Source organism: Drosophila mojavensis, unplaced genomic scaffold (assembly GCF_018153725.1).
Source record: "Drosophila mojavensis isolate 15081-1352.22 unplaced genomic scaffold, ASM1815372v1 contig_136, whole genome shotgun sequence".
Taxonomy (NCBI): Eukaryota; Metazoa; Arthropoda; class Insecta; order Diptera; family Drosophilidae; genus Drosophila; species Drosophila mojavensis.
Genome location: NW_025318667.1, coordinates 17,160,084 through 17,185,549, shown reverse-complemented (window position 1 = coordinate 17,185,549; position 25,466 = coordinate 17,160,084). Strand labels below are relative to the sequence as shown.

Below are 25,466 nucleotides of genomic sequence, written 5' to 3'. Positions count from 1 at the left end.
AAGTCGAGTGGTGTGCGTTCGATGTTTCACTCAATATGGATCACATATCTGTCGCTAAAGAAGTCTTTTCAGCGGAAGTCGTAAATTCCAAGAAAATAAACTCGTTTTGCTGCATGCGGAATTGTTTTTTTTTTTTTTCCCTCGTGGTGTGATAATATTTTATTGGTAATATTTCTATGGATGTTGGTAAATTGGAGCTAATGTGGAATTCTTCTATTTGAAATCTGAAATTGTAAATAAATAAATATTTGATCGATCCAGATCAGAACCAAAATTCGAATCCATCCATGAAGATGCGAGAAATGTCTGTAATTATTCTCAATTTGTTTTTGTCATCCGCTGAGGATTGAAAATCTGAAAAGCAGTGTGCAAATAGAATATAGCGAATATGTACATATGCATTTATGTATGTATGTAGAGGATATATATACATACATACATACATCACCTTACGTACATACATATGTATGCACATATGTATGTACCTAAGTAGCTTCAAGAATTTGCTCGAAATCTAAGGACGTCTGGAAACTTCGAGCCGAAATGATATCGCCAGTTAGCTTTCTACATACAAATATGTACGTACATACAAATGTATGTGTATGCATTTATCTATGTAGATGCATACATATGTTTGCTAATTCCATCTATCTTCAAACATGTACATTTGCCTGCCTAACCATATACTACATACAGATGTACATATCTACATACATACATAAATACATATGCAAGTATGAACTCTGTAGGTATATTCCCTTCTCTTTTACTCCAGCTCCAGCTATCCCTTTCTAATTGATTCACTTGCATTTCCATTTTTTACACATTTAGTTGGTTTTTAATTTTATTAAATTGTTTTAAACACTACAATTAATTTGTTAAAAGGCCATAAACAAAAAATTTTTGTTCTTTATGTGAGAGTGTGTGTGGGGCTAGCTTGTCTGTGTGTGTGTGTGTGTGTGTGTACGGGTGCGTTCTTGTGCATGAATGTGTGTCTCTGTGTGAGTGTGTTTCTTTGCTAATTTTGCTGTTGTTGCATTTGGGGCGCTTTTGTGTTTGGGTTATAATATGTATAATAATTTCCTGGCTCTTATAGTTACAATGGCAAACAATAATTACATTTCAATACATTTTTCTTTTTTTATATGCATATTTATGCACCAAACATCAATCGTTATTTTTATTGTTGCAAAATTACAAATTATGCGTGTTCGTTCCATTAGGCTTGTTCCTGTTGCTGTCCCTGTGTTTGTGTATTTGTGTGCGTGCGCTCTTGAGTGCATGCCTATGCGCGTGTGTGTGTGTGTCTGTATGTGTGTTGGTGTGTGGGGAGAGGGAGGGGGGTTGCTTCTCATCCTTGTTATAACGTTTTCTTGTATTTTTTTTTTTTTTTTTATATATTTGTGTTTTTTTTTTTTTTATATTTGTTTTGTTTGTTTGCATTTTTTTGGTTGTTTTTTAAACGATTTTCAATAAATTATCATATTAAACAATTGAAAGGTGTTTGAAATAAAGATGTGCATTGGCAACATTTTGCCGCTAATCTTGCTCTAGTTGTCGTTTTTCTTTTTTTTTTTTTTTAGCTGTTGCTGCCTTTGCAATAGTTTTTCCTTTTTTTTTTTTTTTTTTTTTTAATGTTTTTTGTTTTTGCTTTAGTTTTTTTTTTTTTTTTTTTTTTTTTTTTTTTATTTATTTAATTAGGACGTCAATTTAATGAGGGCAAATGTCCACCGTGCCAATTTATTTCAATATTGGGCCATTTGGTCTGCAGACATGTGACCATCGGATTTGAGGTGCAAATCGACTTGAGATCGCCCTCTAGCAATATTGCCGAGCCACAGTAATAGCGCACCTGTAAGATAAATAGGAAAACAGTTAGGGTCTGCATACGTAAGTAAAGAATTAATTAATTTAATACAGTTGCAAAATGTTTTATATTTTTGTAAAACATGATAAGGTTCTAATTGTGTTGTGAATCATATCTAAAGTTGCTTCAATTTCGATTCGTATTGCTATATATACGCTATAAATCACCGGACTGACAGCTGAAAACAATTACAGTTGCAATAAATAACTCTAATTAGAATAGCACAAGGTAACATACATGTATATATACAGACTTCGATTTGCTTTCATTACACTAAAGTTTTTGCTAATTAATTGAATGCGTACAGCTAATGTCAATTAATGTTATAAATTAAATGACTGATGTATCTAAAGTGGGCATTATACATATATCGTTGCAGTTGTAATAATTCTAATCTATGCAAATTTTATAAATACAGTTTATAAGTTTCCCAACTAGGAAAGCCTCAAGCTCTACCCATTGACTATAATGCGCTTTGCTGTGCTATGAAATGTTAAGCAACTCGAGTGTTTGTTCACCTTGTTGTTTTCGTTGGAGCCGGGTATGCCATTGTAATGCATAAGCTCGAAAGTGTCGGGAGTTGAGCGGCGCTCCAGTGGGAAAAATTCATCCATGAATGCATTCAAGAGAATAATACCGAGATTCTCAGGGTCCAAACGCTTTTGCATGAGACTTACACTGGACGATGACATGAAAATGGAAAGAATCATGTTATTTAACTAACGGCAAACGATATTAAGAAGCAACTCACTATCCCGGCTCGCTGACCAGATTCAATGCGGCTAGCACATCACGCAGCAAGGTGCTCGATATGAAATTATTGCCCTCCGGATCGTATGACTTGAAGATACGACGTCCTGTCTCCGATGGTGTCTCTGGAGAGACCAGCCTCTTTTCGTTGCTAAACAAAACTGCAACAGAGTACAATGAATCCATATTAATTGTAAATATCGGAGATATTAAATAAATACCAGTTAAATGCGTATCCGAGCCCATTACCCAAACTGGGTAGCGTGGATTCTTGAAAAACGAGCCCACTGTGCAGTAGCGCATCTGTTCCATTAGTGTTATAAATCCAACATCGCTCTGCTCACAAATGCCACGCAGCTTTAGGCCTCCCACATCCTGCTCATTGTCCCAGACATGAGCCACAGCGCGCCCAGTTAGCATTAGGTTAATCAACGACTGTGCACCATAGCCATATGTGCTGTGTATCAGCGGCTCCGATGTGTCCGATATATCAGATGTCACCTGCTCCGTGCCCTTGGTTAGGAATACCGAATACATAAACAACAGCACGCCGTACGTATTCGATAGCTGACTATAGTTGTCCACATAGTAGCGAGCCACCTCGCCAATGTGATCAAAGTGAAGCGTGTGGAGGCGCTCATGAAATTGGTCCGGTGTCAATTCCAAATTGAAACGTGCGACAATAGCTGTTGCATCGTTTTTGGCTGCAAGAGCAGTGGCACCTGCAGCTGCAGTCGCATCGGCGGCATCAATACCAGTTGACTCCTCCGCTTCCACAGCATTTTCACTCGAATCAGTTGGCGGCGTCAGGCGACGCTCTTTGGTTGCACGCCGATGCAGTGTGACAATTTTATAGCGCGGCGCTCGACAATTCTTCAATATGTTGCATAGTGCCTGAATGAGCAGAGTCTGGCATTTTTCACTGGTCAGCTGGTAATGAGATTAAATTGAAATTAAATTTCTATTGGCATTTCGAGCGTGTGGGCGGGGCGAGGAAACAAATAAGGAGGGGAATAAAGGAATGAGGGTGCTTACCTGTTTTAATTGAAAACCTGGCATGTCCATGATAACTATCTTAAGCAAGTACGCCTGTACGGGCGCTATCACAGCACAAGGACCGCCCTGTTTTTGCACCAAAGCCGAGGGCTCCACATCACTAAACTCAAAGCCTGCAAATGCATATTGTATGTATTATACATATATATAGTGTACAGAGAGATACACACACAAAAAGCGCGCGCGCTCGTTAACCGCTGGCACTATCTGTTTGGGTGGGTTGGGGTTGGGGTTCGTGTGTGTGGGTGGTGCGGTGCAACAGCAACTTACCTTGAGACCAACGCTTGAATACATCTTCGCGCACACTGTCGCCCCACAGCAACTGCTTAATCTCGCGCAGCTCTCGCATGTCGCTCTCACTGGAACGCACTTGCGGTTGTTTTCGTCCAGCAGCAGCTGCTGCTGCTGCTGTTGATGACGGTGTACTGCCACTGGCCATAGATAGGTCTTGTTGCTGCTGCAGCTGCTGTTGTTGCTGTTGCTGCTGTTGCTGCTGCTGCTGCTGCTGCTGTTGCTGTCCTACTGTGTTGTGAGACTGTGATTCCAAGGCTGTTGACGCCAACGTCATCGACGCCGTGGCTGATGCAGTTTTCGGCGAGGCGCACTTTTCGCTGCGCTGCTCCCGTTCGCATGCGTCGCTCATCTCGCGTCGTTTTCTTTGCTGTAGGGGGGGAAGGGGTGTACGGGTATGAAATCACAAAATGTATTCGTCTTTATCGAAATCGAAATACAATAAACGCAAAGTCAACTATTTAGGTTGGCATTTTTTGGCTATGCAAATGCAACAGTGTAGGGATGTACAAAATATGGGTGCATCAATTGCTATCGATACGATTGCACGATATCACAAATGCAAGTGCTGCCCACTGCAGGCTAGTGATGTCACTTAGCAACAAAGATTCATTCGTGAAATCAATCGAGTGTTTATTAGCAAATATATCGTATTGTTATTGTTAAATTAAACAATTAAGTAGTATTATTACAAGTAAAATCTCTTTGACAATAGCTGGACTTTCTTTTGTAAAATAGGTTGAAGTCACATTTTGAAGAGTTTTTAGAAATCTGACAAGCTTATCGAACCGACTAGATTAGTGTCTACAATAAACACTAATTAAATATCGATATATCGATAGTAGTCATAAATTTGGTATCTAACTGGACCTCTGTTTATAAACATAATAAAGTTATTGGCGCCCCATGGAACTTAGAAGCATATTGCCAAAAACTTCAAACGCAACTAATCAAAGCACCTCGCCTACAGTCGCACCGAACATGAGGAAGCCCGAAACGGCACGCCTCTACTACTGTCGCTCGTGCCTGGTGGCCTTTCCCCGGTTTCTCGCCTGCAAGCTGCACGAGCAGCTGTGCGACGCGCGTTTAGCCCGGCTGCACATATGCAAATATTGCCTGACGCTGTATGGGGATGAGCAACTGCATAAGCGTCACATCCAGCGCAAGCACATGGATCGCCGGTATATGTGTTTGCAGTGTGGTACGTTTGGCAAGCGCTACAGCTCCTCGATATTCCTCTTCAAGCATGTCGTATCGTGGCATGGCGAGCAGTCGCTCTTCTACTGCGCCATGTGTGCGGACAACTGCAACGACGCGAAAGCATTTAGCTGTATGCGTGATCTGATTGCTCATGCCGAGAGCGAGCACAGTCTGCACGGCGATGGCAGCGTTGTGGACGAGACGGAGGACCTGGAGATGCTTGAGGAGAACATAGACGAGCTGCTGCCAACGGTTGACTGGGACGATGATTTAACATTTGGCTGGCCCATGGATTTGGACAAAGAGTCATGCATTGCCGATCCGAAGCCAAAGCCCAGCGCTTACGTCTGTCCAATTTGTGCTAATGGATTTACCGGCAGCATCAGCCTGTTAAAGCATATCGAAAAGTCGCATCAGCGCGATCCCCTGATCTGCATCTTCTGTGGCAAATTGCACAAAAACCGCGAGGCAGTCAGAGCACATTTGCAGCGCCAGCACGTCCTACTGCGCGCTCACATCTGTAGAGTGTGCAAGGCGGACTTTACCACCGCCGATCATCTGTTGAAGCACCGAAGAAGCCAGCATCTGGAGCGTGCCTTTGTCTGTCCCGAATGCGGCAAGTCCTTTGCCCAAATTAGTCATCTAACTCAGCACATGTTGTCCGAGCGTGGTCATATCAAACACATCTGCGCTCTATGCAACACGCAGTTCTTTCGCTCCATCGATCTCATGCGCCACACTCAAGTCCAGCACTCACTGCATCCCTAACAAGGTAGGTTACAAGCAAACATATTGCTTGACTACTCTCACTTAGCAGTGTGAGAAAGAGACAGCGCTTAGAGATGTATAATGCATATCTAGATGTATTTATGTATTTCTTTAGCAACACCAGAGAGAACATCTTTCAATATCAGTGTTTACAAGAAACTATTAATCTCAATTTGCTAGCTAATTGATCTCTGGTGGAGCGCTCTAGCTGCTCCCAGAGGAGCATGCAAAAATGCGTACGAAAAGGTTATAAAATAACGTTATAGTCCAATTTATATTAGATTTCATATATATCGTAGTTTTGTCTATATTCCATATAAAATTTCTATATTTATCAAAATGTTGTATATGCTGACCATCTATTTAATTGGGGTTTTATATTGGGTCGAATAATAATAATAATCAAAGGGACAAGTGGTATATGGTTATGGCTGTTCGACTTGGATAATCTTAACCTTGCAAAGAGAGGAATCCAATATATGTATGTGCTTCTTTTTACTTACTTTTATATCCAATACCTTTTCTACACGAACACACACATACACACGCGCTAAACGATTTATCACAAGTTTACTGCGCTTCGCCTGAAGTCTGAAGGAAACTTTTCTTTTAGATTGATTTTTTAAAAGAAATTTTCAAACCGAGCTACGAGTTTATTTAGTAAAGCACCAGCCTCTAGTATTTGAAGTTTATGCTTTGACAGTTTAGGCGAAGGTAGAGTGATATTGTAAATGTCTAATGTTTGTACATACTTATGTATGTAGAACTGAGTTCAGTGTGTTTAATCTATTTAACACACAAATCTTAGTTCTACTGATATTCCAATTAAGCCTAAGTAACGAAATAAAATGATCGATTTTTAGCAATATTGAGATGAACGATTTAGAATAATATAGTTCTAATTATTTTATAGATAATTTTGAGAAAAAAAAAAAAATACAAAAATACAAAATCAATATTTATTATAAATATGTGAGATATCTATACCTAAAATGAGCAGAGAATTAATTAAATCTATGCACAAAATACCCTATAACCAGTTTTAAACATAATAGAGTATATTCATAAATATGCATGTAAATATGTGTGTACAAAGTAGTTTCCATTGGCACTAAAAGCTCCTGCAAACGCTCTGTTAATTAACAGCGCACCTGCTGCACCCTGCGTTTGCACACACACACACACACACGCACACACACATACGTAAATCGGTCACGCACGCCAGCCTTAACAGTTAAAAGTTTTAAGCGCTAGCCCAAGAGACGTCGGCAATGCTGACAGCGACGACGACGATTCGATCGCAGCAGCCGACATGAGAGCGTCGCGTCCGTTACAAACTGAGAGCGTCGGAGCGCAACAACAGCAACAGTAACAGCAGCAGCGCAGCAGCAGCAGCAGTGGCAGCTAAGCCAACGGCGAAATAAACGTTATTGTCATTAAAAGTCTCGCTGTTGGCCCACACAGGCGACAGTTTTGAACGAATCGTGCTTGTGTTTGGATTGTGCGTCGCCGTCGCCCTCGTCGTCGTCGTTAAGAAAGTTAACAAAATATATTCTTGTTTTTGTTTTTAGTTACTTTATCGCTTCGCTAAAAAGCGTTAGATAAATTAAAGAATTGTTGTGTTGACTTAGAGAGCAGACAATAACGTGTAAGTGCATATAAAAAAAAAAAATAATAATAAAAATGAACAAAAACCTAATGTCAAAATAATTCATTAAAACTGGCGATCAAGCAACGCGACCCTCAGCCGCCAACAACTATTTTGTTTTTTTTTGTTATTGTTTTATTCTATTTATTTTGTGTGTGTTGTTTTTGTTGTTATTGTTTGTACTAATCGGGCTCAAAAGCTTTTGTGTTGCATTTGACGAGTTGGCTTTGTGAATTGTTGCTAATGTCGCTTTGAAAACTAAACTCGAATTAGAACAACATTTGATCACTCATCGAAACGAATTCTAATTTCTGATGTTGAATAAATAAAATCATAAAAAAAAACCACACAGAAATTAAAAAAAAAAAAGAGTGCACTAAAAAAATCCCGTGGAAATTGTTACGCTCGACTTAACGCACGTTGAAATTTGTTTTTGTTTTTGTTTTTTAACCTGTTGTAGACGTAAAGTTGAATAAACGTATTATTAACCGCTCAAGTCCAGTCATCAGCGAGTTAAATAAATAATAGCAATAATAAATATTTGATATACATTCAAATATAAATACAATGAAATAAACTCTTATCTATAAACAATAATTTTGATATGTGAATATCATAAGAAAAGCGAATATGTTTAATTTACCTGAACACACCTGAACTTCATAACACACCCCAATTGGATTGCATATCAAATTTGGTGTTTGGTTTTCATTTCATTTTAAATAAATTCAACTTCTTAATAATGAAAAAACCAGCTTTAAACTGGACCTGCAGGTGAATCAAGCATTTGCGAGCCGGTCGATCAACAGGTTGAAAGCCATTTAAGAATTATCATAACGAACAATAACTGCAAATAGTTGTTGTAGTACGAATTCAATTCGAATAGATGGAAGGGCGCCAGCAATTATTATCCAACAGCTTATCAAAGCCAAAATCGAACTGCTTATCATACTTGGGTTTTTTGCCCTCGACCAACGATCGCCACTGAACTGAACTGAACGGAGCTGAGCTGAGCGCAGAGCGCTGAACGCTCAACGATCACTTTACCGATCCGCTGGGGAACCATTAAATCCATAATTTATGCTGCCCTCTGTACCTCAACTGTTGCAGACATGTTAGTCATTCAGCATGCAAAACATCAGCCCTCAGTTGCCCCACGATGTTGTAGGGCATCCTCATCCTACGATGAGGCCCCTTGGCTTAGCATAAACTCCATGCAGAGGGCGTATCGTAGTTAAAGCACATTCATATATTGTACAGTGTATCGAAAATGTGTTTGCACACAGTAATACACTCATATATTAACGGTACTAGAATAGTCTGGAATTTTGCGAAATATTGGAAAATTCTATCTAAACTGATAATAATTCATATATTACATTTGGTTCTGAAAATCTGTCAAGCTACACTGGATTAGGGTATTAGCTAGTCGTGCTTTCGTCAGTGCAGCACTTTTTTTTTTTATAATTGTAATTGATTTGCCTTTTTGCGTGCGCAGACGTTGCTGTTATCTGCCTCTCGCTGTGTCCCTTTTGTTTTCTGTTGCTTTCGCTGCCGTTGTCGGGGTTGCTGCTGTTTGTTGTTGTTGTTGTTTGCTGGCAATTGAAATCGGCGCTCGTGCGCAATGGTAGAGCTATGCAGACGAAAATGGCTGAGAAGCTTTAGCCAGGTAACGCGGGATCACGGCACGGCATGACGCACCGTTCTGCAATGTCTCAGCCAATACGGGTTAAACCGACATCGACGCAGCGAGCCAGCAACAACAACAACATTGATTGGTCAACGACAATATCAATACGAATACAAATACAAACGCAAACGCATTAACTTATTAATTAAAACGTGCCGAATTTATAATCTGTACGCAGGCAACGTACTCATACTCACAGAACAGCATTGGCATGCGCTGCAATTGCTGCTGTTAACGCAACACATGACTAAAATATTGCACGATTTGTGTGATAAGCGACGCCGGCACACACATACGCACACTCATCTAGGCGACACTCTGCCGTAGTAGTAGCACAAAAGAAAATAGACGAAAACTACAGACAACGGATATTAATTTGCATTTAACAGAATTTGAGTCATGCTAACAGCGCACTGTTAACGTTAACTGACTAAGTTTCATATATGTATTTTCGCTGTTGCTTCCTGCAGCCACCCATGAATCACGCAGGTGAACAGCAACAACAACAACAACAACAACACCAGCAGCAGCAGCAGCAGCAATAACGAAGTCTACCGCCGAATCGCTGTCATATCAATCAGCATTTGTTTACTCAATGGCAAAGAAAAGAAAGAAAGAAGAAGAGGAAGCAGCAGAAAATATGCTGTCGCATTGATAGTAGCGCACACACGATTGTTGTTTTTGTCTCGCTGATTACATAAATAAACACTTTTACGCGTGCGCCCCTGCCTGTGTTTTGTGCGCAGGCATCTCCACTGTGGGCGTATGCACACAACATGTGTGCTTAAACATACATACATACAAACATAAGTAGTTATGCTCTTCTCGTTTTGTTGTTATTGGCTATGCGGTAATACAGAGCTTTTTTAAATACCTTCAAGTTAACTTCTTTAATCGCCGCGCTGCAGTTCCAAGTCAGAGCTAAAGCTATTTTTAAACAAGTTGCAGGCGTACGAAAGACACACACACACAAACACACATGCACACGTATGCATTACAGTGATTCCTCTGCTTAGCTTACTATCGCCCGCGTCTTGTGGTATTCCGTTTGTTTTTCTTGTTGCTTCTTTTTTCCTTCCTTAACGTGCATGGTGCGTTCTTTAGCTTGCGCGAGCTTTCGAAGTCGCCTGCAGCTTGTGGGGGGCCATTTCGCATATTTGTTTTGTTTTTTATTTTTTTTTTTGCATTTTTATGAATGAAATGCGATGCATTGTTGTTATTATTATGGCTGCTTAGTTGATAAACTGCCTTGAGCGTTTCGCTATCAGCGTTTGCATATATTTCATATATGTATGTATGTATATTTTTGTTTGTTTTTGTTTTTATTCTGCGCACCATTATCGCCACAACAACAACAACAACAACGACGACGACACAGCAGCAACAAATGAAAGTGAAACGCGCTAACTGACCTATAATAAACATTTTCATATTCATGCATGCCAAATGGACATACATATGTATGTGCATATATGCATAAATACATACATACATACATATGTATGCATGTATACAGCTGAGTATGAGCATATACATATGTATAGGGTATACAAGATATCCTTACGCACGTAGCTACATAAATCAGCATGCCCACGCAATGTAAATACAAATCTATAGAGAATTCTCCGTCAAGAATTTTAATTAAAAAATGCACTTTTCCTATTAAAACAAAGTAATGTGTCAGAAATACTCTACTAAAAATTAAATCCAATTTATATATATGGATCTATATGTAGAGATATTTATATATTAAATTATTTTAAGCATAGCTTTACTATTTTAAGAGGATTTAAATATAATACTAATATTATAATAAACAAATTCAAAGGAAACTCCATACTCTACTATCTACTTTTAATAAAAAAAAAACTAAAACTGGAATTTTTATATAAATATGTATACATATGCAAACGATATATCGTATATTCATATAGAATAGCTTATGCCTTGGTGCAAATGCAAATCAATATAAATTCGTAGAACGACTGTTAAAGAGCATTTGATAGTCGTCTGCACTCGCATGAACATTCCTAGATGTTTTTCTTTAATGCGCTTCGACTATTTTTACTGTTTCCGGACAAGAAACCCACTCCATCGGTAGCTTATCAAAATGGTCAGCTGATTGAAGAGTCGGATCAACCAGGCCAAGAAAACAAACATTGTCCATTCATGGCCAAAAGCGGAAAATAAGCATTTATGTCACGCATACAAAATATCCTCTAATCAAAGTGAGTGCAAAGAGGGTATACATGCAGACATAATTTTCATTGATAAACGAAAGAATATAAAATGTATATAAATATACACATATGTGTAAGTGTGTATAGATTATTATTGGTCAGATTATTATCAATACAATATTTATCAATACAAATTCTATGAATTTACAGATAGTTCAGTTTGTTTAATTGATCTTAAGTTTTTACTACATAGGGTATTTTCAAGCTCATCAACTTGACTTCTGGGACTTTTCGTAGCAATCAGCGGGCTGATGATTTACTTATTGATATGCCCAACACATAATTGCATACACACATACACACTCTTGCATTTACACACCCGCACACATACATTCACACATGCATATATAGATTTGTATATACATATGTCTCTTTATGATAACGCTGCATTTGTTGTTGTTCTTTACATATTTTGTTGCTTGCGTACTTTTGTATCAATGTCAAGTTAACCATACAAAAAAAAAAAAAAAAAAAAGGTTTTGTCATCCACAGTTGACAACAATAACAGCAACATTTAGTGACCCCAATTAAAGTTACGTCTGTCGGCCAATCGGCGTGTGGGCGGCTGCCAGAGTGTTGGTGTGCTGCGTACACCTGTTGCATTGACATAAACCAGTGCGCTGACTGAAACATAAATAAATCAGCTGTCAGAAGGGCGACCAAATCTTGGCTGACGCCTCTGTCTCTCTTCATAAAAAAAAACAAGTCATAAATCATAAACGTAGCGTAAAGTAGACAGAAGTATTAAAAAAAAGCTTCGCTATTTACATAAATGTTAATTAAGTGTTGTTGTTCTACTCTCTCTCTCTCTCTCACTCACTCATGCACGTCATGCTGCTCTATTTGCAGACAACAAAGTGACAGCCAGCGATAATAACGGTACATTGGTTAACAGCACAAGAACAGGCGTTTAGCCATGACACAAACCCAGCACACAATGCGCAGCTGCAGCAGCAGCAGCAGCGATTTACAGCATGCGCAACAGCGACGTCGACGCCAAATGTCAACGCATTGTTCGACGCTGCTGCTGCTGCTGTTGCTCGTGATCAGCTGTGGCATTTCCGTTGCCTTCGCTGCGACAGCGCAGTCGCGCTTGTCTCAACCCCAGGGCAGAATACGACCGCCGCGTGAGATATATGAGGATGATGCCGGCGCCGCAGCTGCCGCTGCTGCAGCCGCCGCCGATGCCGAGGCTGCGGAGGCAACAAGTTGCTGCCAGGGCGCAGCAGCCACATCTGTCGAGCCTGTCACGGTAAGTACACATACATACACACATATACAAAGCTCGCTGGGAGTCGGCGCCAATGCGTCGCACCTCAGCCAAGACGTAGACCGAGATCGAGACGTTGCATTATTTGGGTCAGCTGCAGTTGCCGTTGCCGTTGCAGTTGCAGCAGCTTTTTTTTACGCTCACCCATTCAGTCTGGGTGCTGTGCCTGATAAGCCGCCATGCAAATGGACAGCGGCGCCTCACTGCCAGCCGCAGGCTGCCCTGGCCTGGCATTGATAGTGCCTGGGGTCGCCTTGACTCCAAACTCAAATAGCTCGCACTGCGCCTTAATAATCCGAAGGGAGGGGGGGGCGTTACTTGGGCTCCCACCTCGCACTCGTTTTATTTGCTTAGCAATTGTGTTTGCACCAATTAAAAGATAAATCTCTTTACGTCTGCTGCACTCCCCCTCTGCCCCTCTGCCCCTCTCCCATACTCCTGCGCCACGCAGCGGAAATGAGAGTGGGATTTTGGCATATTTGTGCGAGGCGAAGCTTTTTCTAAATATTTACTTAGATACAGTTGCAGATACAGTTGGAGATACATACACAGATATATGTAGATACAGTTACAGTTACGGATACAATTACATAAACGTAAACAAATACGCTTATCGGAACCAATTGGATCGTATTACGCACCTCCGTACATTTCTAAGAGCTCGCGCGTCGATAAAAGTAAACGAACATTTTTAGAACTTTCAATGCATTGTCCTTCTAATATATAATATATATATAGAATAACTGGAAAATTCGTGTACTTTGCGACGTGGAAAAGTCTAGTTTGCTTCTTGGTTAGTAAATCCTATGGACGGCTCTAAGTCCAATTATTGACAGAACTACAAATGGGTTTGAGTTTATAAAAGCATTTTTCTAAGCAAATCAAAAATGCTATATAGGGATATTAGATATGCAAGATTTCGCAGCTAGAATTATACAATATACCATCAATTCCCGATGGCATTGATTACATACGTTGAAATTCTTAGCAGAATATACATATATGTATGTCTATGCTTGACGTAAAAGTTCTTCGTTTTCACTTACCTTTGAGTGCTTCCACATTAAGGTAAATTCTTCAGTTTTTATGAGCGGATCCCTATTGAATTTGGTCTTCTATTCTCACTCGTTAATATATTTTGTGCACCGATGCTACATAATATGTGTTTGATTATTTTGTTGTTTTTTATTTTTTTCTTTAATAAACGCAACTACGTTCTGGAAATGAATAGGGCACGTATTCATCAGAAGCCTATGAAATCAAGGTCTGCTTGTCTAGTTTGATTAGTATATACAATACTTAGTATGGAGATGTGACAGAAATGTCAAAAGTATATACTATTACAGTATTACTGCTCTACTATGTAACCCTGTTCCAAAGTCCGAATATATAAACTCGTTGAAGTGGACAACTCTTCGAGCTAGAGATTCGACTTTGTCTCAAGCAATCGATAGCAATGTCCGTGACGTCGATAACAGGAATATATATCGAACTTCTGTGCTTTAGGCTTGTTTCCAAAGGATATATAATATTATTACCAAAATATACTGTCTAGATATTCAGTTTACTCCGAATTAGGCTGTCTCTATATATTTTTGGCGAATTATGCCATTGCCAGATGCACTTTACTCCGAATTAAGCCCTCAATTTATGCACTTTAGCTATATGCACTCTGAGCTATATTACGCCTTCGCCATTACTCCGAACTGTGTCCTGCGTTTATGCACTTGACTCCGAATGATAGCATTCATGCTTATTGTTACCCCGATATATATATATATCTTACCCCGAACTATACATTTGTTTATATGCACTATATGCCATCCATATATACACTTTATTCCTAATTATACCATTAAAGTAATTTACTCCGAATTATCCCATTGATATAATAAATGATAGATCTGATATATAGAATACAAATATTTGGATATATTTCTGTAAGAGCAGCTGAACACAGAAGATAGGGTATCTTATAGTCGTATAGTCTGATATGTTTATGTTTTTATTTTATGTCACATCTAGTTGAAAAGTGTGAAATAAAATGGAATGCATATACATATATTTATATATTTATATTACAGAGTCAATGGAATTTGCAGTTTTCAGTGACTGAAAATACTTTTGTTTCCCTCTCCAGCATCCACCCCCCCTCTCCCTATCTCTCTCTTTTCCCCTGAACTTTACGTGCTAATAAGTTGGCAGCAAAATAACAGTTGAGAGCCGTAGCACCAGCTTCTCTGACGACACTGTGATTCATGTGGTAGAGGCAGGGGATGGGGAATGCAGGAACGAGGAACGACGTGAAACGAGCAGCGCGAAACGAGGAACGCTGAAACGTCGTTAGACGCCAATATTAGCGACGTGTCAATTGGTCAATCAGGCAATATTTGTGACGGCGACAATGGGACGTGTGCAGTAGAACTGTATTGGTTAGCCGCATTATTAGCGGGGTCTAGAGCGAATGCCTGGCATACCCTACGGGCCAGTTGACTCAGCCATCGCCTAAGATGTGGGCAATACAAATACTTATATATATACAAATATATATACATATATCCATATTGCTTATCTGGTATTTCGAAATGCTGAGCGTGTTTTCATTCAATTTTATGGCTAGCAAATCGCTTGCGACAGCAAAGTGTGCTATTCCGATGACTAATCTGAGAGAGAGAGAGATAGAGAGAGAGAGACAGAGAGGGTGCAACTGTAAATTGAATTGTAGCATCCGATATATGTATATACTAAGACAGTTGTTTCTCTATTGTTTTCTACAGCTTGAGCTTGAGAGCCCCCAAAGCATGTGTTCAGCTGTTTTCCCCTATTTTTTTATTTTTGTTTATTTTCTTTTTTTTGCCTGCGGAAAAAGCAACTTCAACTTAAATATTAATACACAAGTTAACAACATTTTGGAAAGTCTTGTAAACCAGAAGAAGAAAAGACTTGGCCAAAGGGTTCTACCAGCTAATCTAGTCTAAAGATAGACTTCGCTTTGCACCGATAGGTGTCGATCAATTTCGATAATTGTCTATCAATGTCAATGATTGACGATAAGTGTCGATCAGTACACGTACAGTTTATGAATTTCTATTCCAGTCTTCGTTTTATGGAGCGTACTTGAGGGGGATTGTTCAAGTTAAAATAATATTTAGGTCGATCTGCGTCGATTAATGCCGATTAGTGTAGATCAATGTCAATCAATGTCGATAAGCATCGATCAGTGTCGATCATGTATAGTTTCTAAAGTTCTGTTCCAGTCTAAAGTGTAGTGCAAAGTGAGGTGAAGAGTTAAATTTAGAATAATACTTGTGTCTTCTACAAGTTCAGGGTCGTATAGCTTCTCTCTTATGGAAACTACTTAAAAGTTTTCCACTGAGATATCAGAGAGCATTGTCAGGGAATGTAAGTAGGGAATGCGATTAGCTGTGGGATAGCGGATTAGTAGATTAAATAGACAATTTAATTTATCTCAAATACTATTATAATGTATTGATACCGCAGGATATCGACTGCTTAGCTGATTTTACTTTTTCCTACAGCATATTGAAAGCCTGGCATGAGAACGCCTGAACTCGCGAATTCAGCTCAGAATTAAAGGTCTTTAGAAAAGTATAGCTCGATTCTCGTTTACTAAACCCTGTTGTACTGTGTGTGTGTGTGTTTTTTTTTTTTTTAAGGAATTTATTGTTCTCGGATATTAAGTCAGTTTTTAGTTGCTGTTCGTGTAAATATTTGTTGCACTTGCATTACAGTTTCTATAACTATTCACTAGCTACTGCTTGTTTTTAAGGAATTTACTGTTCTCTGATATTATTTCAGTCCTAACTTGTTTTTCGTTGCATTTGCTTTGCAATTACTACAATATATTTATAATATTCGTATATGAAACTAGCTTATTCGGAACTCATATTTTTTTCTATGTTCTGAGTTTGTTTTTCGTCACCTCATTCGCTAATGATCTACTTGTATTACGCATAATATTTGAAAATGGATTTGTGCAGATCGCAGTCTAAAAATATTTTTGTTATCAGCTAACCAACATTCAACCCACACTCAGCATGATTCATAATAGAAAAGAATTAATTGTAAACTAAATATTTGCTATTGACTTAATTTTTTTTTTTATGGCATCTGATAGCCAAACGACAATTGTACCGGATGTCGTTATAGAGAGCTATAATTTGTTGTATTATATATATTAGTCAGAATGCAGTTTCTATGGGCCAAATTGTTGTTGTCCTATGCTCCTCACCTGATATTTTGCACGTCAACATTTCTCATTCGCATGTGCTACGACTGCAAGCATTCAGCAGATAAGACAAACTTATCTTTTATCAGCCTATCAATCATAAAAGAGATGTCTCACTATTTGAAACATTCTAGAGCTTTATAGAAGTGCTTCGGCAATAGTTATAGGAAATATACTCAATTATGGCTATAAAATGAAGTTATTGTGAATAACATTTGCGATAACTGTATTTAATTTATTAACACGATCCCAAAGGGTGGAAAAACTATTTTACTACGCCTTGGATATATGCGCTTTATTCTGGATTTTACTATGAACCTATATTTACTCCGAATTATGTCATTCATATATTTTGCTCCGAGCTATGTTAATTGATTTCGCCGTGTGACGTCCAAATAGGCCTGTTTAGTCCGAATTATTCTTCACTCCGAATTATGGGGATAAAAAAGTGGGCCTTTACTTGCCTTTTCATCCGTATACTTGATTCCGAATTATGTTCGCACATTTTACTCCGAACTAAGCCATCGACATATGCATACCACTCCCAGATATGATCTTTATAATAAAGGAGTTATCATACTCTTTCCGTGGACGTGTGCATTTTACTCCGAAAACTGCACTTTACTGAAAGTTATATTATATAATTATGATCTAGAGGGTTAGGAATTCTGATTTAACTCGGAGTAAAGTGAATTTTTCGGATGGACATCTCAACATATTCTACTCCAAGCTGCGTCGTCTCTGTAGACTTTATTCTTCTTCATTTCGCTGCCATATCTCTATGGATTCTTTCATCTATCTCATTGTAAGGGATTGACCACTTCAAGAGTTTAATTTGTTTTCTTGTCGTATTTTCTGTATTTCATATAGCTTTCACTGGAACTGGGAAATGTGACAACAGACTACGATGGCTCCGGCGAAACCTCCTCAAAGGGTAAGCATACCGAGAGGGAAGAACCAAATGAGCAGATCACTAATTTTCATATCGCTCTTTGTTTTCGTTCTATTCTATTTCATTGGCACAGAGACTTTCAAGCGCAGTGTGGCACGTGGTATGTGGAGGAGAGGATGAGTGCTCAAAAATTCACGGTTTGCTAATTGATGTACAATCGAATCTGTTTCAGCTGCCATTCGGAATGCGACGCCAGCGAGCTGCTCGCCACAGCCGACGATCGTGGAGCTGAAGCCACTGACGGAGCAGGGCGGGGAGCAGACGGCCTCGAATGTCTACTATTTGCCAGCGTGCACGCGCATCAATCGCTGCAACGGATGCTGCGGCTCCACGCTGATCTCGTGCCAGCCGACGGAGACGGAGACGCTGCAGCTGCGCGTGCGCAAGGTGGAGCGCTTTGGGGCGAGCAGCAAGCGGGGCTATGCCATTGTCAATGTGGAGCAGCATTTGGCATGCAAATGCGATTGCCGCATCAAGGCCGAGGACTGCAATGCGTACCAGGAGTACCGCAAGGATCTCTGCCGCTGCGAGTGCCAGAACACAGATGCGCGCGACAAGTGCCTGGAGCAATCGGATCACAAGTATTGGGACGACGCCAACTGCACCTGCGCGTGCCGCTACAACCAGAGCTGCACTACCGGCACCGTCTTCGACGAGGCCCAATGCAAATGCACCGATGTGAGTGACGACCGCGACATGTTACCAACTTGATAGATTAGATTGGCCCAAATTGTTAGCCTGGGCTTGGTTTCTGGTTCCGGTTCCGGTTCGGGTTCGGTTTGTGGGTTATAGGTTCTGTTTAAGCACTGACTGGTTGATGGTTTACTGGTTAGTCGATGTCTTTAAGTCCGAATCTGTATACATGTATATACATATATATATATATATATATATATATAATTATGTAATTATGTCGTTGTTTGCCTAGGCTTAAATATCTTAACTGTAATTCTGTTGTAATTCTGTATTTGTCTTTATTTAAATGTGTTTCTCTGTTTTTGTTTCTTTTATATTCTTTATTTTAGATCAAGAGTCTCGAGTATTATTCCTAGACTACATACATACATACATTCATACATACTGAAATAGCCTTAAAAACAAAACTGACTTAAATAGTAGTTGTAGCTGTTGTTGTTGTTGTTGCTGCTGCTTGGTTCGATTGCAAAGGCAGCTTTCAAGTAAATCATTCAGTTTATATACCATATAAAGTAATCATATTCATAATCATGATCAATCAAGGCAGCAACAACAAATCGACGACATCGCACTACAATGTGATACTACCTAAAAGTTTGCCAAATTGGAAATTCATATCAAAAACTTCAAATTTATTTAAAAGAATGTTTTTTTTTTTTTTTTTTTTTTGGCTGTTGTTGTTTTTGTAAGGCAAGTGTAACTTATAGCTGAGTTGAGGCCATGAAAATGAAAAAGAAAAAAAGAAAGAAATTACAAAAGTAAATATGAAAGAGAAACACACAACGTCAATTGTGTTGCATTGTGTGAGTATTTGTTATAATTTATGTATGTAATTTATATCCATATGTTAAGATCTTGCATGTGCTTTAGTATCTATACCCCTGCATCCCAACCCAGCTTGATTATTATTCAGTTTATGTGCTTTGTATTCCCCATTCCAGTTAACACAGCTATTAACCATTATTATCTTGATATATACATATATATGAATATCCATATATAAGTGAGTATACTAATCTCTATCTCTCTCTCTCTCTCTCTCTCTGATGTGATCGCAGCCCTCGGCGCCCAGCGATGTGGCCGACCGTCGACGCTTCATCGTACAGGCCGTGGAGGCCGTGGAGCCGGACAACAGCACCCTATACAGCGTCTAGGAGGGCAACCCAATTACAATACTTATTTATATAAAACCTATAGCTTTACTATCATACATATGTAGCTATATGCATCGATATACCAACGTATATATACCTATATAGATGCCGTATCATTTATTTCAGTATTGCCAATTCTTTCAATTCGTAGTCCTTTTGTGTGTGTTTGCTTGGCTGCCAGACATTGTGCATTCCATTTAATCGTTACTAGTATATGTTCTATCTTCCATAGACAATTTAAGTTTTAATCTTTGCGCATTTTAAAATCACATTTCTGTCCAGTTAGCTCTTAGACTTAAATAGCAAACGCAGTTACATTGTCTTTGTCTTTGTATGAGTTAGTTGTAGACTTCATAATGATATATTACTAGAATTCCTATATTATACATGCATATATATATATATGTACACATATGTATATATTATATTGAACATTTTCGTTACATTCAAAGATGAAATTAAAAAAAAAAAAAATAAAAATATATAACACTTTTAAAGAAATACAAAAAAATTATAACCAATAAACTTGAGTTTTCTTTGAATCTATCGAGCTCTGAAAAAAACTTTACTAAAGCTTAAATTTTGTGATCAAAATGGCATTTCAATTCATTTGGTGGTTCTGTAGATAAGTTTTTACATGTTAGAACAAAAAATAAATAAATCATAAAAAAATTTTTTATCTAAAATGATAAATTTATATAAGTAGATAAGTAATAAGTGCGTTACAGTAAATAATTTATTAAGTTGCTCAACCCTTTATCTGCTTAGAGTGCATCGCTTCGAACTCTCCACTAAAAATTCTGACATTGGAGATATCCGATTATCTTGTGCCCTCAGCACGAGGCGTATAACGGCGTCTATAATGTAGGATTGGGCGGAACCGCTACGGTGGCTATGTAAAGATTGAACTGAATGAATATGAATATAAAAGTGAATGTCTCCAATTGACGGAACGATAGCAGACATGTAACTTCAAACAGGATCCATCGATTACGGGAACAATGAATCCACTCGCTGCGGGACAATACAATTAGAATTCAGCTTGTGATCAGCCGAGAGAGGTACAATTGATACATTGATTTGCTTTTAATTCAAGTGATCCATTAAGATACATTAATGTTGCATGATTGATAGCTACAATTATTGGAATCTCGGACATTATGTTAAGGTAATTTACGGGGTAAAGCACAAGGGATCTCGCTGGCATTACCATTAGGCATCATATTCTCATCATCATCATCATCAACATTATCATCATTATTATTATCATCATTGCTATCCAATGTCATCGTCGATTGGGACATCGTCCGGACATTGCATATAGATTTGTATATCCAGTCTGTAGCTGAGCTGCTCGAGCCGACGTCGAGCGATCGGATCTCATTTGACATCGAGAGTGCGCTGGAACATGTGCATGGCCAAGGAGCGCAATCCCTCGCTGACAATGGGCACGTTGCGTGGGAAATCACATTCGCGAGCGGGCAGCCCGCAAAGCTGGCGTCGCAGGCGTAAATCCTGGCGTGAGCTCAACGCACGACTGCCCGGCCCGCAAACGTTGCCGACCAGACGCTGGCGCTCGGCGGCGGCGCTGCGCAGGCCCATCTGGACGCAGGCCAGCGGCTCCACATGCTCGGTGTCCAGCAATTCGCGATAGTCGTGTGCCGGCGTCGTCTTGCCCGTCTCGACCGTGTCGTGTTCGGGCTCTGTCTTGACTAGCGCCTGATTCTGCTGCGCCATTTGCTCCTCCAGCAGCAGCTGCTGTCGCGATTCCTCAATTATTTGCCGTGCATATTTCGCGCCAGCCATGCCAAAGCTGATGCCCATATCGAGCAGCACGCGATGTGGCTGCCATCGCTGTTTGGCCGATGTGTTGCGATCGGCGCCCTGCTGTGCCGCATGCTCCGTTGCCTGCTGACGCGTCTCCGCGATCAAGCCCTGCCAGTCGACGCCCAAAGCATCACCAATGCCTGTAAAGCGAAGTGCATGAATTAAATTTGTGCTGTCATCCTGCATCCAACATTTGCTTGGAAGGCAGAGGATTTATTCATCCATTTTTATCTTAGAGTTCTTGCTGTTGCTCTTGTCTCTTACCCTTGTGCCTCGCGTCCTCTTCCAATTCGCCATCGGATATCTCCTCAAAGTCCAGCACCTCGTCCACGTCCTCGTTCTTAATGTTTGTCTGTGACTGACACTGCGACTGTGACTGTGACTGACTCTGTGACTGAGACTGTGACTGTGCCTGTGACTGGGACTGAGGCTGCATTTCGCCTTTGATGTGCTCGTCACTGTTGGACAGCGTGTCAGCGGACAGCTCCTGGGTGCCAGCCAGTGCGCCCTCCAGTTGCAGCTCGCTCTTGGGCTTTACCTTATCCGTTTTGTTCAGTATATCGTCGTCACTGTCGCTGATCTCGCTCAGTTCGCCGTTGGGCTTTGGCTCCTCTTTCAGCTGACGCAGGGACGTCTCCATGCCCGCGGCCTGCTCTGCTGCCGGCTCACTGGCTCCGGTGCTTTGGCCGGGCTCTGGCATGTCAACGGAATCCTCGGACGCATCCTCCTGCTTAATGTTTGGCAACTTGCTAACCTGTGCCAAGATTCCCGGATTGGTGGTGGCATTGGCTGCGCTCTGTGCGGCTGCCTTGGCTGCGGCCACTGCTGTGGTGGCCGCCGCTACGGCGCTGGCCTGTGCCGCGGCATTGCTTGGCTTGGGCTGGGCATGGGCCGGTGCCTGGGCTGTGGACACCGTTGCAGCTGCTGCTGTGGGCGGTAGATGTGGGTGCTTCTTGAGAAATGTGTTGCCTCCCATGCCGGCGCCTCCGCCATAGGGCAGACGCTTGTGCGGAAAGCCACGCGTGCTGCCGCCACCGCCGCCATGATAGCCACCGGGCGGCTGCACCGGCAGTGTCATTAGAGGCGGGGGATGCGATCTGTAGCCGCGCTCGCCATGCTCGTGACCGTGCGACGGTGCACCGCCACCTCGCCGGAAACCGCGCCCACCACCCCGTTCCCCGCGTGCGTGCACATGATGATGCGGCGAGGATGACGGCGGATGATGAGGCGGCTGCCCCTCGCCGCCGTTGCCATTGCTGCGGCCGAAGCTCGGCTCATCGTTCTCGCGCCAGTCATTGTTGGGCTGCTGCCAGGGGCGTGGCTTGTCGCGCTGATCGTGCTCAAGCCAGGCTGGCTCATTCTTGACCACACCGACGTTGCCGTCGGCGCACTCCTCGCGTTCATCGGCATCCCAGTCGGGCTCCGAGGCGGAATGATGCTGCTGCTTGCCCGGCTGCTGGCTCGATGGTTTCGGCCGTTTGGGGCCACCCACGAAACCGGCGGCACGTCCAGGTGTGCCGCTGCCATTGGCGCCGCCGCCGCCACCGCTATTCCCGCCCCCACCGCCGTTATCCTCATCCCAGTCGCGCTCCCATTCGGCACGATAATCGCCGCGTGACGGCAAACGCTCGCGCTCCCGCTCTCTGTTCCGCTCACGTTCGCGCAACATGCGCTCCCGCTCCTCGGCATAGAGTGCATCATCGGCGTCCAACTCCCGATAGTCGCGCAGGTCGCGCGCCTCTAGCCACGCCTCTCGATCCCTAGAGTAGCGCGCATCCATATACGCCCGCTTGTAGGCCCTGCAACAAAAGAATTGCGTAAAATTAGGCTCTGACATGCGAAGGTTCTCCGAGCAGCTAATCTTGGGTGAATGAGAACTGGGAGGAAGAGTCTAAGCAAACTAGATTCTAGATTCTCTAGTTGATTAGCAAGGGTCAATTTCTGTGCAGGGGCAATCGTCATATACAATATATAGTTACCGCTCTCGCTCCTCCTCCGAGTAGAGATCGCGCGGATCTCGTAGACGTGGCGGATAGTGATCGGGCAAGGGGCTGAGCTCGCGACGCCTTTGATCTCCGTATCGTCGCATCTCGCTGATCAGGCCATGGCGCTCGGCCTCGATCAGCTCCTGTTCGCGCTCGTAGACGTCCAAGTCGCGCTTGTCGCGCACATGACGACCAGCCCGATCCACGGTCTCCAGCGAACGCTCGCGACTGCCGTATGGCATGGCCATTTCCATGTCGCGTACACCGGGCGCACCATACGGCTTCTTGCCCTCCTCCTCCTCCTGGCGACGCAGCTTCTCACGAGCTAAGCGCTCTCGCTCCCGCTGCCGCTCTTGGCAGCGCGCCAGTGCCTCGGCTCGCTCCTTGTCACGAGCCGCCTCACGCTCGGCACGCTCTCGTTCACGATCGCGCCGATCCCGTTCCCGTTCACGTAGCGATAGGTCATCGTGGCGCTGCAGCTTGTGCTCGTGCCGCTGCCTCTCGTGCTCCCGCTCTACGCGTTCGCGCTCCCTCTCTCTTTCGCGTTCGATGCGCTCGCGCTCGCGCTCTCTCTCGCTCACGCTCTAGCGACGGAGTGCGTCCACGTGTTCGTGTCTGGATGATGATCTTCTCGCGTGACATGAGCTGATGATGCATTCGGGCGGTGGGCGTGCCATTCGGCCCCAGGCCCGAACCGGGACCTGGACTCTTTTGCCGCTTGCCCACCACATCCTGATGTATGCGTATTTTGGTGGTGGTCGTGGTGCTGGAGGCGCCGGTGGGCGATCGACTGCTGCCTAAGCGATGGTGATCCCGATCGCGCTCCCGCTCCCGTTCCCTATGCACACTCCGTAGCTTTTCGCGCTCCCGTTCTCGCTGCTCTTTGCTGGCCACACGCAAATGTTTGCGCTCCGCCAGCTTCTTGAGTTTCGCCTGTGTGGCTGGGGACAGGGCGCGATGCCCGTGTCCACTTAGCGCAGCAGCTGCTCGCTTCTTGAGGCGCGCCTCCTTCAGCTTGCGCTTGATATGATTGCGTTTTGCAACCAGTTTCTTCTGAACATGATCTCGGTCTCGGTCACGATCGCGCTCCCTGTCCCGCTTGTCGCGCTTCCGTCGCTCGTCGCCCGACGATGTGCTGCCCGTGCGACGCGAGCTCTTCTTTTTCCGGTGATGACGCTCAGCTGCACGCTGATGCGGATGGGCATGACCATGGTGGTCCCGTTCGCTGTCCGAGCTGCTGTACGAACTACTGCCACTGTCTGTGTCTGTGCTGGAGCTGTCGGTGCTCGAATGTGTGTGCCGTGACTTTTTATACCGACGCAATTGCTCTTTTGCCTTTTTTTCCATCTCCATCGAAATGCACTTCAAGAGTAAAACACACTTTCTTTACTGCACAATTCCCGCGCTTTCGCCGCTACGAATGCTTAGTTTTCTTTCGGTTGCACTTTTGTTGATGTTTTTGTTTGTTGCTTAGCGTCGTTTATATTGTAATTTTGTAGCTACAATTTGTCAGCTTATTTATTTTTCTAATTTAGAATTGCATTGTGTTAAAGTTATCGATATATTTACAGCCCTGTCGATGCGTTGGCAAAGTTGTGAGCGATTGTCAACAGGTGTCGCCCTAGTGCGCACAAATCAATGGCGCCAAATTGTATGCACATTTGAAATTGATGTAAAAGCGCAAACATTTGGTAACTCATAATTTATTATTATATTTACTTACATAATGTTGATAGAAAAGAAACAAACATCTCTCACGAGGCCGTATATACTTTGTTCTTATATTTACTTTTACAATATTGATATAAAAGTTATACATAGTA

General features: G+C 42.0%; 4 protein-coding genes across 6 annotated transcripts; 2 read left to right on the top strand and 2 right to left on the bottom strand.

Moving 5' to 3' along the window:
* Positions 1-1,656: 1,656 nt before the first annotated feature.
* Positions 1,657-13,859, bottom strand: LOC6584058 (ubiquitin carboxyl-terminal hydrolase MINDY-3 homolog). The gene is made up of 7 exons (XM_032732302.2): positions 13,827-13,859; positions 3,944-4,334; positions 3,653-3,786; positions 2,839-3,547; positions 2,619-2,778; positions 2,386-2,545; positions 1,657-1,852 (listed from the first exon to the last, which is right to left on the bottom strand). Exons 1-7 carry the CDS (start codon positions 13,842-13,844, stop codon positions 1,706-1,708), a joined length of 1,719 nt encoding a protein of 572 aa, XP_032588193.2. The 5' UTR covers positions 13,845-13,859; the 3' UTR covers positions 1,657-1,705.
* On the top strand, positions 4,806-12,444 carry LOC6584057 (zinc finger protein 629). 2 transcript variants are annotated; one of them, XM_032732304.2, is made up of 2 exons: positions 4,806-5,936; positions 7,079-7,466. In XM_032732304.2, exon 1 carries the CDS (start codon positions 4,871-4,873, stop codon positions 5,930-5,932), a length of 1,062 nt encoding a protein of 353 aa, XP_032588195.1. In that variant the 5' UTR covers positions 4,806-4,870; the 3' UTR covers positions 5,933-5,936; positions 7,079-7,466. The 2 variants fall into 2 exon arrangements, with proteins under 2 accessions (XP_032588195.1, XP_002009717.2); XM_002009681.4 differs by lacking the exon at positions 7,079-7,466 and adding an exon at positions 12,360-12,444 and having other exon boundaries at positions 4,828-5,936.
* Positions 12,427-19,907, top strand: LOC6584056. Of its 2 annotated transcripts, XR_004364467.2 has the most exons (6): positions 12,427-12,762; positions 17,900-17,963; positions 18,055-18,081; positions 18,154-18,659; positions 19,007-19,480; positions 19,736-19,907. XR_004364467.2 is itself a non-coding variant. In XM_002009680.4 (5 exons), the coding sequence occupies exons 1-5, from the start codon at positions 12,427-12,429 to the stop codon at positions 19,829-19,831; spliced, it is 1,029 nt and encodes a 342-aa protein (XP_002009716.2). In that variant the 3' UTR covers positions 19,832-19,907. The 2 variants fall into 2 exon arrangements, 1 of the variants encoding a protein (XP_002009716.2); XM_002009680.4 differs by lacking the exon at positions 19,007-19,480.
* Positions 19,908-20,902: 995 nt separating this feature from the next.
* On the bottom strand, positions 20,903-25,201 carry LOC6584055 (fl(2)d-associated complex component). The gene is made up of 4 exons (XM_044011545.1): positions 24,211-25,201; positions 23,638-24,176; positions 21,923-23,457; positions 20,903-21,798 (listed from the first exon to the last, which is right to left on the bottom strand). Exons 1-4 carry the CDS (start codon positions 24,994-24,996, stop codon positions 21,212-21,214), a joined length of 3,447 nt encoding a protein of 1,148 aa, XP_043867480.1. The 5' UTR covers positions 24,997-25,201; the 3' UTR covers positions 20,903-21,211.
* Between the last annotated feature and the right edge of the window lie 265 nt (positions 25,202-25,466).